The sequence below is a fragment of the Perca fluviatilis genome, chromosome 6 (genome assembly GCF_010015445.1).
Source record: "Perca fluviatilis chromosome 6, GENO_Pfluv_1.0, whole genome shotgun sequence".
NCBI classification, from domain to species: Eukaryota; Metazoa; Chordata; class Actinopteri; order Perciformes; family Percidae; genus Perca; species Perca fluviatilis.
Window position 1 is genome coordinate 31,198,736 of NC_053117.1, and position 12,899 is coordinate 31,211,634.

Consider the following 12,899-nt stretch of genomic DNA (forward strand, 5'->3'; position numbering starts at 1 on the left):
TGTAGCTGGAAATCATATGTTGAATACAATGCCAAAAGTGTGTTACAACATCACCTAATTTGTTTTATTAATTACACTGTTTCAAGTGTCTGCATTCTCTAGTCTAACATTTACAAACAACTTTGCTTGTGCAGTTTGTCTCCAGCATGTAAATCCTTGAAAACTTCCCTGTACCCCATCATATCATCACAACATCCAAGGCAGTATTTCATAAATGGTCTGCATACAGTACTGATTTCTTTAAAAAATGATTTCATAAGAAAGTATTACAGACACAAAAAAGGTTAATTGACAAACAATGCAGTCCTGATTGAGACTAACACTTATGAGGGACACAAGACAGATATGACCAGACATTGTAGGTTGATGCCCTCTGCTAATGCCTGTTAAAATGCCTGTTCCACCACACTCCACATTTTTGTGTTGTGTGTGTGTGTGTGTGTGTGTGTGTGTGTGTGTGTGTGTGTGTGTGTGTGTGTGTGTGTGTGTGTGTGTGTGTGTGTGCAGGGTAACAGTCAAGTGTTAAGTGCGGTGCCACCTGGCATGGCCTCGGGAGTAGGGCTCGTGTTACGAGGCTGGAGGGCAGCAGGAGATTTACACTGGGCAAGTGGTGGTGTGTAGAGCCACAGCGACCACTGTGGTGCCCGATTGGTCTTCATGGTCATGGCATTTAGCCTTGGCTTTGGCTTAAACCGTTACCAGCTGCACAGCATGTGACACTAATTAAGGTGTTCAAAAGATATTTTTGTTATTTAAAAACATTATTATATGATTATATAAAGTAAAACATTATATTACAACAGTGGTAGGAACTTAACTTCCTATCATCAAATCCACAAGCAATCACTATTAAAGAACTTAGTGTTTTTACAATATCCCTCTCTCCACAAAGTGATCATTTAATGGCAAAGTGCCATAAAAAGCAATAAAGATTAATTTTTGCTACAGGATGCTTCGGAGGACAAAATCTTTCAGTCACGTAATTTGGGAGACATTTAAATTTAATTCTATCGACTTTAACTTGATGAAATGAAAAGAGGGATTTTTCAAGAATATGACTTTTACCATCTTGCTTTGGTCGAATTTAGGGCTGTGACTACTTAACTAACAATCATTTTCATCACTGATTATTTTCTTGATTACTGTAATGGTTTAATCTATCCCCACCAGTTCCACCACACACTCTGCAGGAACTCCAACCAGCCAGTACAGGTTGTAAGAACACACTTACACAGAAACAAGAGCAATTGGGAGGTATCACTAATGGGAATTTGGATCCAAGGTAGGCATGGGCCGGTTACCGGTTTTAAGGTATACCACGGTATGAAAAAGTAACCGTTTCAAAACCATCACAAAAATATGATTGTATTATTTATTTGAACTTAATATGGTAATATTCTATATGTTGCTTAAAATAATGCTTTTTTTTTTTTTTTTACCCAGACATTTCAAAATAATACATTTTAGAGCTGTAATTGCAATACCGCAATACCGTGAAACCATGGTATTTTTGCTGAAGGTTATCATACCGTCAGAATCTAATACCGGCCCATGCCTAATCCAAGGTGGGCGATCCAACGTGAATACTTTGAGAGCCCCTTCGAAATGGGAACCTTTCATGCATGACACAAGATTAAAACCAATGAATCCATCAATCAGAATGATTAGTATAACTCAGAAACAGGGCAGTGTAAAAGGCTGCCAACGCAGTATAGTACTAGCTGTGATTCTACTTTTCAGTCACAAGCTTCTGTAACTGCTCCATTGTCCTCCTTTTCTCATACACACACACCCAATGTGATAAAAATGATGTCCTACGCAGCACCATCTGAGAGGGTGATTGCTGTTAGATATCACTTATATAACTGTCTACACTGTAGGTGGGGAGGTGACCACTGGGACAGAGAAACTATGAACAAATTAGTCATTCTTGTATGGTTACACATTGTACTTTTAGTAGGTTAAAATAATAGTAAAATGTAACTATGGTCTTGTTTTAGACCCAGTTTTACAAACCACAAGGTATACAGCACATTGGTCTAGCTTCCTGAAATATGGATGTGCTTACCTCTTGCAGATAACTTTTTGGTGTTGATTATTTTGGCGGCATACTCCTGTCCTGTACACAGCTTAACACATCTGCGCACCACTGAAAAGGCTCCCCTGTAAAAACACAGAAAAACAACATTGACTAAGCTTTGGCGCATTGCCATCAGTTGTAATAATATATCTGTGCTTCTCTAATTGCATTATTCATTATCATTTAATGGAATGGTATCATCAGCAGCACACCTGCAACATAATGACAAAGAGAGTGTTGAAGGAACTCAGCTCAACTTAATAACTAAGGTTTTGCAGAGAACATTTTCTGCACAGCATTTTTCCAGCCCCGACACAGATGAGACGGATGTCAACTGCTCATATGTTAACTACGGCTAGCTACATTACAATACTATACTGCTAGGATTTGTCTGCTTAGTAGCCTCCCACAAGGTTCCCCATACACAGTTATCATATTCTAAAGAACATGCACACATGTGGCGTGTAAGAGACAGGGCTAAAATGGGCTCTTAAACACAAACCCAGAATTAGATGGATCGTTCACCCTGAAAAACCTGTCATGATGCAAAAACGCTTGCATCAGGCAAAGGCAATTTTCGCCATTGCTGCCATGAGGCTTCACAGACTATAACTTAAAATTTTAAATAAAAATTTGGACTGGAAACACGGAATATCTGGATGCATTTGGCCATAAAAAATTTTCGGCAGCCTCAACTGGGGCTGAACAATACATTCAGATATTAGAGAGAATGATCATTTTCACATCATGATTCTCATTTTTATTAAAAAAATACATTAAAATGATTATGGTGTGTTTTTTGCGAGGACCTGTACCAAACAAAGATGTTTTCTTAAGTCCGTTGAATAGGATGTGTGTACGCCAGGACATCTTTGCAGCACGACAATATTTAATTTAATAACAAACACTGAGCCTTGGCCATGTTGCGATTTCAATAAAAATGTAATTCAGCCCTAGCCTCAACACAAAAAAGCATCAGTATTTCCCTTCAAAAACAGACTGCAGAGGAACCCTAACAGAAAACAATCTCCAAAGCACAAGCCCCACTCTTCAAAGAACTGGCTTCACAGCATTGGCCAGCCAGTTAGATCTGCCCCAGATCTGAGTCTTACTGCCACTGTTGACAGCGAAAGGTTGACTGGTGCCACTGGTCTGCCTCCACACTGAGGTAGTTACAGACAACGAACAAGGTCAGGGTCAAAGGTGAAAGTTGTGAGATCAGCTGACCTGAGACCTAGATGAGCAGACAGACGCTCAGGGAAATGTCTATGTGGAGACAAAACATCCAGCAGACCTGACACGAGATACGAACCAAATGTAAGAAACTCACTCACAAACAGTTGTGTATAAGCACTGCATGCGCGACACCAGCCACAGCCACACACACACACACAAACAAATTACTGACACCAAACTCCACAGCTGTGCCTGGAAAGTTCACACTGCGTGAGGTAAGTATCCATCGTCAAGGCTAAATATGCTTTAACACACATACACGGTTAAATGGGGTAACAGGTCATGAATCATTGCTTTTCAAAGTCTGGTTTGACACCAATAGAAATGGATACGGAGAGACTTAAATTGATCTCAAATTATTTTTGAAAAAAAATTGGTGCCTTCGGCAGTCAAGGATTTTGTAACCGGCTAACTCTGAGCTACTGGTGTGCTGCTAGTCTCTGCCCATGGTTTAAAAGACTTAAATCTATACTCTAAAGCTTTAAGGGCGTTTCTCAATCTGTGTTCTTCTATTGACTTGTGTTCTTGTGTCCCTGTAAAACGTCTTCTCGTGTTGCCAAAGTACTGTCCCAATACACAAGTTCGCATTTCACCAAGAACAGTTAAGATTCCCGGAAATGTTGCCGAGGATGCATTGGTTGGTAACTTGTATGAACTTGGCAGCACCCGTATCCCAACATTCATTTCGGCATTTAACGAGGGTCGGGTTTCCGGTACATAGACAGAACAACAACGGGACAATTTTAACAATTTTCTTATTCATCACTAAAATTCACTTCTGCGAATGTTTTAGATGAGAAATGAACGGTTTAGATTTCGAATATAGGCAGTCTTGCGAAAATCGTTGCCAAATTGACAATTTGCTTTGCTTGTTTTCGGAGTTGAGAAGCTCCATAAAGTGACGCGACAGCCAGCTTGCGCCTGCCGCAGGGATCACCTTCCACTCTTTTGAATAAGTAAGGGGTGTTTGAGCTAAACCATAAACAATCAAATTAAAGCTCAATAAGTTTTATTTTTCATTTTTATTGCAATAGTTTTAACTAGGGCTGGGCAATATGGAGGAAATCAAATATCACAGTATGTTTTACCAAATACCTTGATATCAATACCGCAACGATATTGTAGTGTTGACTAGTGGTGCTTTCACAAAATATTTACACAATGAGATTTTTGATAAATAATCATCAGTAATGTGGATATAATGACTAAGTGGGTAAAGGCAAATAATAGAACAGTTACAACAGTCTGGTAAATTCAGAAAATGACATCACTCTACTGTAATGCAGCCTTTAAAACCAGGAAAAGAGAACATGTATGCCATATAACGATATCCAGAATCTAAGACGATATCTAGTCTCATATCACAATATCGATATAAAATCAATATATTGCCCAGCTCTAGTTGTAACATTGTGAGGTTTTCTTGTCTGGAGATTGTTTAAATATAAAGTGGTTACATTGTTGTGTTTTTTATTTCTAGCTGTTATTTTGGAGCCCTGCAGGTAGCCTCTGTGCTGGGGGTGTTGCGCAAAACCAGCAAGAATGCATCGTCTCAAACTGTTCACAGTGTTTTCTGTGCTTGTGAACTTGCGAGTTCATTCTTCCAAGAACAACCAGCAAGAACGTTCTCCCCAAGAACACAAGTCCGTTCTTTGCATTCTTGAGATTGAGAAACGCCCTAAGTCTACCTTAAATGAAAAAAGGTTATCAAAAACACAGAAAAACAATGACGTTTTTCACAAGCTCTACTTGCTGTTTTTCTTTTTAGCAGCTGAGCAAGATAAGGACAGACTTTTGAGTGGTGCCCTTTTATGTGTTACGTTCTCAGTGAGTGACTGTGACAGGAAGTTACATTCAAGGCTGTGTGACTGTTCATTTCATTGTGAAAATCTTCCAGAACGCATGGTTTACAGGTTGTTTGTATTATAATTAAATATTTAGAATCACATTTTTGAGGCTTGCATTATGTAAGCATAAGAAGATACTAGGGCTGCACGATATGAGGAACACATCTACAGTATCTACATACTTTTTGTATCATTATTCTCATTTTCATGGAAAAATATTCAAATTAAAAATATTAAAATGATTGTTATTATGTGATTTTTGTGAGCATCTGTACCAAACAAAGATTTGTTTTTCTTTAGTATGTAGGATACAATTTGTAGGCTAGGAAATCTCTGCAGGACCACAATACTTAATTCAGAATGGTTTGACGCCTATTTTGCCTTTAACAAATATTGCGGCCCCCTGCGATTAGGATGTTGCACCAGTCCATATTGTGATTAGGATAAAATTGCGATTCATTGTGCAGCCCTAGAAGATACTGATATGTTGTATAAAGACAAAAAAAGTTTGAAATAAGCCCTTACCCGTGTTTCAGCCTACTTCAGCCCATTTACTATACAAACTATGTTATTAACATTGTTGCCAACCATTTTTCAAAGCATGCTGTGGTGTTTGTAGTTAAATATGGCAGAGATGGTTCGCAATAAAAGAGCGAAACATACTTAAGCAAAGGCACGAAGCTTAAATGTCACAAGCCCTGCTAAGAAAGTCACACCATTAGAGAGTGAGCATGGCAACAATTAGCTCTCGTCAGATGTTGGATTATTATTACAAAGTCAGAGAGAGCGTTATCATGAGGATGCCAAGCTATTCACACCTGCGCTCTTTCCTTCAAGCTTTATGTGACTGGTGAATAATGAGATTGGTCTATTGAATATGTTTTGCAGTGCAGGATGTACAGATTAGTCTCTCTCTCTCTCTCTCTCTCTCTCTCTCTCTCTCTCTCTCTTACACAGAGAGCTTCAAAGCCAGCGCTTCTGACTGGAGTGTATTGGGTGGAAGCTAAAATTTATTCATGAATACAGCCAGGCATACACATGTGATCAGTTGCATTCTTCACAATTTTCTTCAATCAAGAGTCAGTCATGAAGTCTGTCTTAGAGATGTATTGGAGTTAGGGATGCTAACAATATTTATTACTTATGGGATGAAACGAGCACGGCTGGGATCCACTGTGGTACATCAGTCTGGTCCCTGTGTCTACTACAGCAATCAGTTTGGTAAAAGGCCAACCATTTATGGTTGACCACAGCCAAATTTATTAGAGATGCACCGATAGACCGGCCGGTGACCAGAATTGGCCGGTTTTCACGTGCTCGGCCATGACCGGCGACCGGCAGGTCAGTCTGACATATGCCGGTCAATGCTACAATTAACTGACAACATAAGTTATATGAGTTACAGTTCTCAAGGACGTACGCACACACGGATGCGACAACACAGTCTCTTTTTCCTTTCTCTCAACTCAAAATGAAATCGGAATCGGCTAAAATCGGTATTGGCTGGTCTAACTCAATGAAAATCGGAATCGCGCCTAGAAAGTTGTAATCGGTGCATCTCTAAAATGTATCATACTGGGCTTTTTCCAAATATCTGGTTAAAGGGATACCCCACCAAAAACATCTGTTTTAAATATCAAACACCTCCTGTAGGCCTGAAAGGTGGCTCTGAATGTGAGTGAACTGAAATGGTGACCCAGTTTCATGACGAAAAAAACATTCATATAAACTTCTCAATTCATTACTCTGCCTAACTCACCTTTCTGCTATGTATTGTTATGTTCAGAATATTTAATATGTTCAGTATATAATGCTAAATGCATAGCCCTCGTCTGTTTCTAGGGCAGTGAGCTGTTTGTTGCTCATAATAACTAATGAGCAAACATAGTTGATTACAACTTTATCCTGTTTCAAGCTCACTACAGTTATTTTCTTCCATTTAGCAAGTTACAATCTTTTCAGAGCCATTTTTAAGCCAACAGGGGCTGAGTGCCCACGGATGGTCTGGCTGCCGTTTCAGAGGCTTTTCAACCCTACAAATAGGGGTGTGCAAAAAAAAATCGATTCACATTCAAATCGCGATTCAAGCTCTACCTATTCATTTGTTGTTTTTTTATTGTATGTCTACTGCAATCACATGGGAAAAGTAACCACATTTACATACTGTGAATCGTTTTTTGTTTTTTTTAAATCGAGAATCGTTTTAGAATCGAAAATCGATTTTGAATCGAATTGTGAGCCTAAAAATCGATCTTGAATCGAATCGTGACATTTTCTGAATCGTGCACCCCTACCTACAAATTATAAAATTCTAGAGCAACACTTAACGCAAGCAGTTTTAGGGCATGAATATGCAAAAAAATTACATAACAACAACTTTAAGTAATTATTAAAGTGAAATTAGTTAAATTTTTTTCTATTGAGAGCTTTAAACCGACAACGAATCAAGCAAAAAATGTATGTTCGTTCTCCAGCAGTTGTCGAAAAACTTGGGAATCACAGCACATCCCTGATTTAAACAGAAGTAGATAAGGAATGTTGAAGGGAAGTGCGTATACAGAAAAGAAACAAAGAAATAAACAAAAAACATGACTTCGTCATCATGCATTAAATATCTCTTGTATTGAGAAGCAAGTTTGGTGCCCGTACTGTCCTTTTTTGTTGATTTATCTTATGATATCACTATAATTATCCTAAACATTGTGTGGGAAGCTCTAACATTACTGAACTTGTTTTGTTGGTTTCCCTCTACTATAGTATTATTATAATGCCGTTACAGTTGTTAGTTTATTATGAACAGAGCGAGGCCTGAGTGAGTTTATGACATTCAAACTCCATCTTGCTACCTTTCTCCCGGGGCACTACAACAGATTTTGTCTGCAGAATAATTACAATTGTTTGACGACAACGATGGTAATATCAATAGTGAGTGACCATACAATTTAACAACAATTAGTTATATCTTTTTTATATATATATATATATATATATATATATATATATATATATATATATATATATATATATATATATGTTGCTGGAATATTTGCATGGTGTCCTTTAACTGATGACTGATATGGTTCTTTGTTAGGAAAAATTGTGTCTGTTTCAAGTCGTTAGATACCCTCTAACAAAGACAAGTACAGTTAATATAGCTTTATGAACCGAGATGGATGGGAGTTGTTTTGCCTGGTGCCAGTGCAGAATGTCATATCTTGTGTTATCTGCCACCACAATGCCGCAAAAGAGCTTCCTAATGAAGCGAGAGTTGTCACTCCATAATGTGCAATGTAGCTGTAGAGCTACTTGTGTTTATACAAAACGTGTACATCTAGAGGGCATTAATACAGAACTTTACACACACACACACACACACACACACACACATATATATATATAATATATATATATATATATATATATATATATATATATATATAATGTAAAGAAAAAAAGAGGTCAAAGGCAAGTAAGATATTCAAAAGACAACAACATAGTGGTTTTCAGCCTTTGCAGATGACAATTAATTCTTCAAGAGGACATAAAGATCACACCACTCAGAAACTGTCATGTGTGCAACCCAACCATAAAATAGGCTACCTAATTGTGATGCACAGTCACTGCATTCACCACATCTGTAGCTCTAGGAATCTCCGCTCTGTATAGGCCATACAACTGTTAGCCTACTTGTGGTGCAAATGGTTGCACCACAGAACATTTCTGACACCCCACGTTTTTCTGTATTTTAACGTGAAGCAAATGCACATCACGTAACTGCAAATATAGTCAATATTGATGCATATTACGTCAGTTTTGTGACTATATTGAAACATAAATGACAACATGTTCTGAAAAGAGCAATTAATCTTAACGTCAACAAATCTGTTGACAGACATGAACTTAAACAGAGAGAGAGGCAAAGAGAGAGAGAGGCAAGAGAGAGAGAGAAAAAAAAAAAAAAAAAAAAAAAAAACAGCGTATTTTGAGAGCTGTCATCCCAAAAAAGCACTCACACACAAACGCTGTCAGCACACACACACACACACACACACACACACACACACACACACACACACACTGTACTGCTGGCCTGCAGAGTCGCTCAGCTCTGCAATGCCTGTAAACCTGCCTTCCAAATTACTTTACAAATCAATACCAGAAGCAAGCAACCCGACACAAACACATTAAAAACAACTGGTACTCACTTCCCCAGCTCCTCGTATAGCTGATATTCGTCTGTGAATCGCGTACAGGTTGTCGTGGCCATGTCTCTCCCCTGTCTCTCGCTTCTTTTACTTTGTCAGTTCCGAAAAACAATGCGGTTATTTGCGCTAAATTTGCGTTTGAAATACAGGTCCGCCCAGCAGCTAGACGGCCGTTGGAGCGGTGGAATGCCTTTCTGGAGGCGCCTGTTGAAGGAGGGTTTGATATAGAAAGACGAAGCGACCAAAGTGGGTGTTCTCTCTCCGTCTGTCTCCGCTATCTGACAGCTACCGCGCTCAAAGAGACCCGAAATCAAGCCAGCTGGCCAAAGTAAAGAGACTTCCTGCTACGATTTCCAGAATAAAACGCAGCTTTACAACTATTAAAAACTTTAGTATGCACAATAATACATTGTGAAAATTGTTTGTGTTATTGTGTGTGCACCAAAAATATGTTTTGTTGTTGTTGGGACATTAACTTGCTATAATGTTCAGAAATTGCTATTTTTATCTGTCTGAATATACCTGTATTCACCCTCTGTCTGAAACGCTTCGTTTTTGCACTTGTCTGTGCTCTCGTGTCATTGCAGCCGGGTAATGGCTGTAATGGCACTGTAGTGGCCTTTCCACCAAAGCACGTGAAATCACAACTGTATGGAAGTCCTGATGGCGCGTTTAAAGGCACCATTTCTAAATACGGGCTGCATGTATTTCTCTGTGGATTGAGCGTTTTGATACTTTCACAGTATTGATGTAACACATCAACCTGCTTTATAATCAAGATATGGAAATCAAACTTTTTACAATATGGGAACTTTAAACAATGGTATGGCTTACCTGGTTTGTTGCCCTGGGAGTAGTTCAGCTAGGGGAAAGATCAGGAAAAAGACTTCCAAGACTGCTTGATTATAATTATTGAACACTTTTAGCAACATTTTAGCAAATCGTCTACAGGTCGCTGCCCCTGCATTTCACAATGTTGAGCTATATGAATATTTGACAAATAAATCATTGTACTCTGAATCTTGTGTAGCCTACATTTTCTTCAGGAAAATCGAGATCACCCTTCTGCGCAGACATTAACCATGTTGTTATTCATCAATGATTCATGATACTTTATTGTTGTTTTGGTAGAATATATGAATGTGTTGTGCATATAGGCTGGATATACATAAGTAACCTTATATACAGTGCGTTTTTTTTGTTTTGTTTTTTTTTTACATATCCGCCCTTTCTGACCGAGAACATCTGTGCAGTTTATATTGAAGGCAAAAATCAACCGTCTTCCGGTGGTGTGCTAATACGTCTGGCTAACTTGACACAGTCCGCTTGATTTTACTGTCTATGTATGGTTGCAGCCAATGCAGTTTCACTAATGGGCGGCGGAGAAGGAGTCGCTCTCTGCCGCCCACTGGTGGACAACGCGTGAAACGGCAAAGCGCGGAGCAGCAATCGAACACACCTCCCGCCTTGCACAGCGCGTATTTGCGAATAGGAGCAAATATGAGAGAGCTGGTTTGTGCCTTCAAAACATGCCGCCATGTGTGTTGTAAATGCATGTGTATATTTGGATATAAACTGGACGATGTGTTATGCTTCACGGTTTAATCCACAAAACGTTACAGAAAGATTTATATTAACCCTGAAATTACAATTCAGACATCACAGCAATGGACTGGTTTTTGAAGCTATGGATATAGCTCTGTAGATAATAAAGTAAAATCTGGGACGCAGAGACATAATTCATTGTAGCAATATTATAGAAATACATTAGTTGTTAATGAAGACAACGCATTTGGCTTTCATTGCATGATAAATATAGAGTTGCATGTGACAATGACTGTATATATTACAGTCTATGCATGTTAACTGCATTTAGTGCATCGCAAATTTCAGTTTGTAAAAGGTGTTTCACAATGCTTTTTTTTTAACTATTTAAAAGTAAACTCAGGGCTATAGCAAAAATAAAAATATTGAAATCACCTTGCAACTTGTTTACTAGCCACCAACCAAACTCTGTAAAACTCACTTAATTTTAAACTTTTTTTATTTAACTTCTCACATAATTGTCTAAATGTCGTTCCCAAGCTTACATTACACTTCTTTACAGGTAGTCTATGTAGTGCTGCAAAGTATACTGTAAATCACTTTTTATTTAAATGTAGGCTATGCCATTTTTGTCAAATGTGTTATTTTAGTTAGTATCAAAATATCTCCTTTAAACAACTCACCATGTTTAATATGTGTGTAATTGTAGGCTGCAAACTCCTCTTTGTGTCATTAAACCTCCAAAATGTACCTGAATACAACACCTGGTGAAAAAGAAATGTATATCTTTGCTTCAAGATAAAGTGTGAAATATGGAGCGCTTGCAGTTTAACTTGCACTCCAGCAATCCACATCCTCTCAGTAAGTGTGAACCCAGAACACTGGACTGCATCCAAAATGCAATTCACCAAAGTAGGACGGCCTAAACGCTGCCAATAAAAAGCACATACTGTGTATTAAGTGGTTAGCAAATTTCTGGGAGGAAACACAAAGAATTTGAATGTTCTGTGTTGGTCTCTTTCTTCAGAGTGGCAATAAAGCTGTGATGTAGTGCTGGATTCAAAAACTGGACAAAAGACATCATGTCACTTCCACTTGGTCGTTATTGAGGGGTGTCTAACTGCGTGTCAATCACTGCTCATGCACAGACATTCATTCTCCCTTGTGGGGAGTTTTGGGTTTTAGCAGCAAGTGGGGAGGGACTGAGAAGTTTTCGATGTTCAAATTTTTTGGCTAAGTCCTGGATCTTCGCAGTCCTACCTACAGCACCTTTAATTATCTCAGAAACTCTGTGTAGCACTTTTGTCAAAAACAACACATTTACTTACAAGAACATCCATTGACATTTCAGGCAATATTTTTTTGATGCATCAACAATGAACTACAACCAACCTTTATGAGGGTTTCTTTTTCACCCTACACACGTTTAACAGCAGCCCCACAGGCTCATTTCAACTATTTGAAAGAGTATTAACTGGTTTGAACAGTGTGAGGTGTTTGTTTTTAGCCGTTCTAGCAATGTTGCTCCAAGGATGGCAAAATGCTGGTCAGTCAGTCCAACACTTTCGTCTAGATTGAAATATTTCAACAATTATTGGATGGATGAAGAACATTTTCATTCAGACATTCATGGTTCCCAGAGGACGAACCCTAATGGTGATTCCTTGACTTTACCTGTAGCGCCAACATAAAATCCACATTTGTGGTTTTGAGTGAAATATCTCAACAACTGGCTGGATTACCATGACATTTGGCACAGACATACGTTGACAGACATATGTTCCCCAAAGGACAACTTTGGTGTTCCCATAACATTTTATCTAGAGCCATCAACTGGTCAAAATATCAGTTTGGATGACGTCTAAGACACAATTGCACTGCTCCGCCATTAAAAAAAAAGTGCCATTGATGTTCATGAAACACTGACAAATCTCCAGAGTTTAACTATACTGAAGAAACTTCAGTCAAGTTTCAATTAAAGCCTTT

At 38.5% G+C, this 12,899-nt stretch overlaps 1 protein-coding gene across 49 annotated transcripts in view; it reads right to left on the minus strand.

The window, feature by feature from the left end:
• Positions 1 to 9,662, minus strand: part of camk2b1 (calcium/calmodulin-dependent protein kinase (CaM kinase) II beta 1) — a 78,383-nt gene extending 68,721 nt beyond the window's left edge. For 46 of the 49 annotated variants that reach the window (XM_039802234.1, XM_039802231.1, XM_039802253.1 and 43 more), the window contains exons 1-2: positions 9,369 to 9,662; positions 2,069 to 2,163 (exon numbers count right to left, since the gene is read on the minus strand). In XM_039802234.1, the coding sequence (XP_039658168.1) occupies positions 2,069 to 2,163; positions 9,369 to 9,430 (157 nt within the window). In that variant the 5' untranslated portion in view covers positions 9,431 to 9,662. The remainder of the gene's footprint in view (positions 1 to 2,068; positions 2,164 to 9,368) is intronic. The other 3 variants (XM_039802256.1, XM_039802254.1, XM_039802255.1) reach the window with 1 other exon arrangement.
• Between the last annotated feature and the right edge of the window lie 3,237 nt (positions 9,663 to 12,899).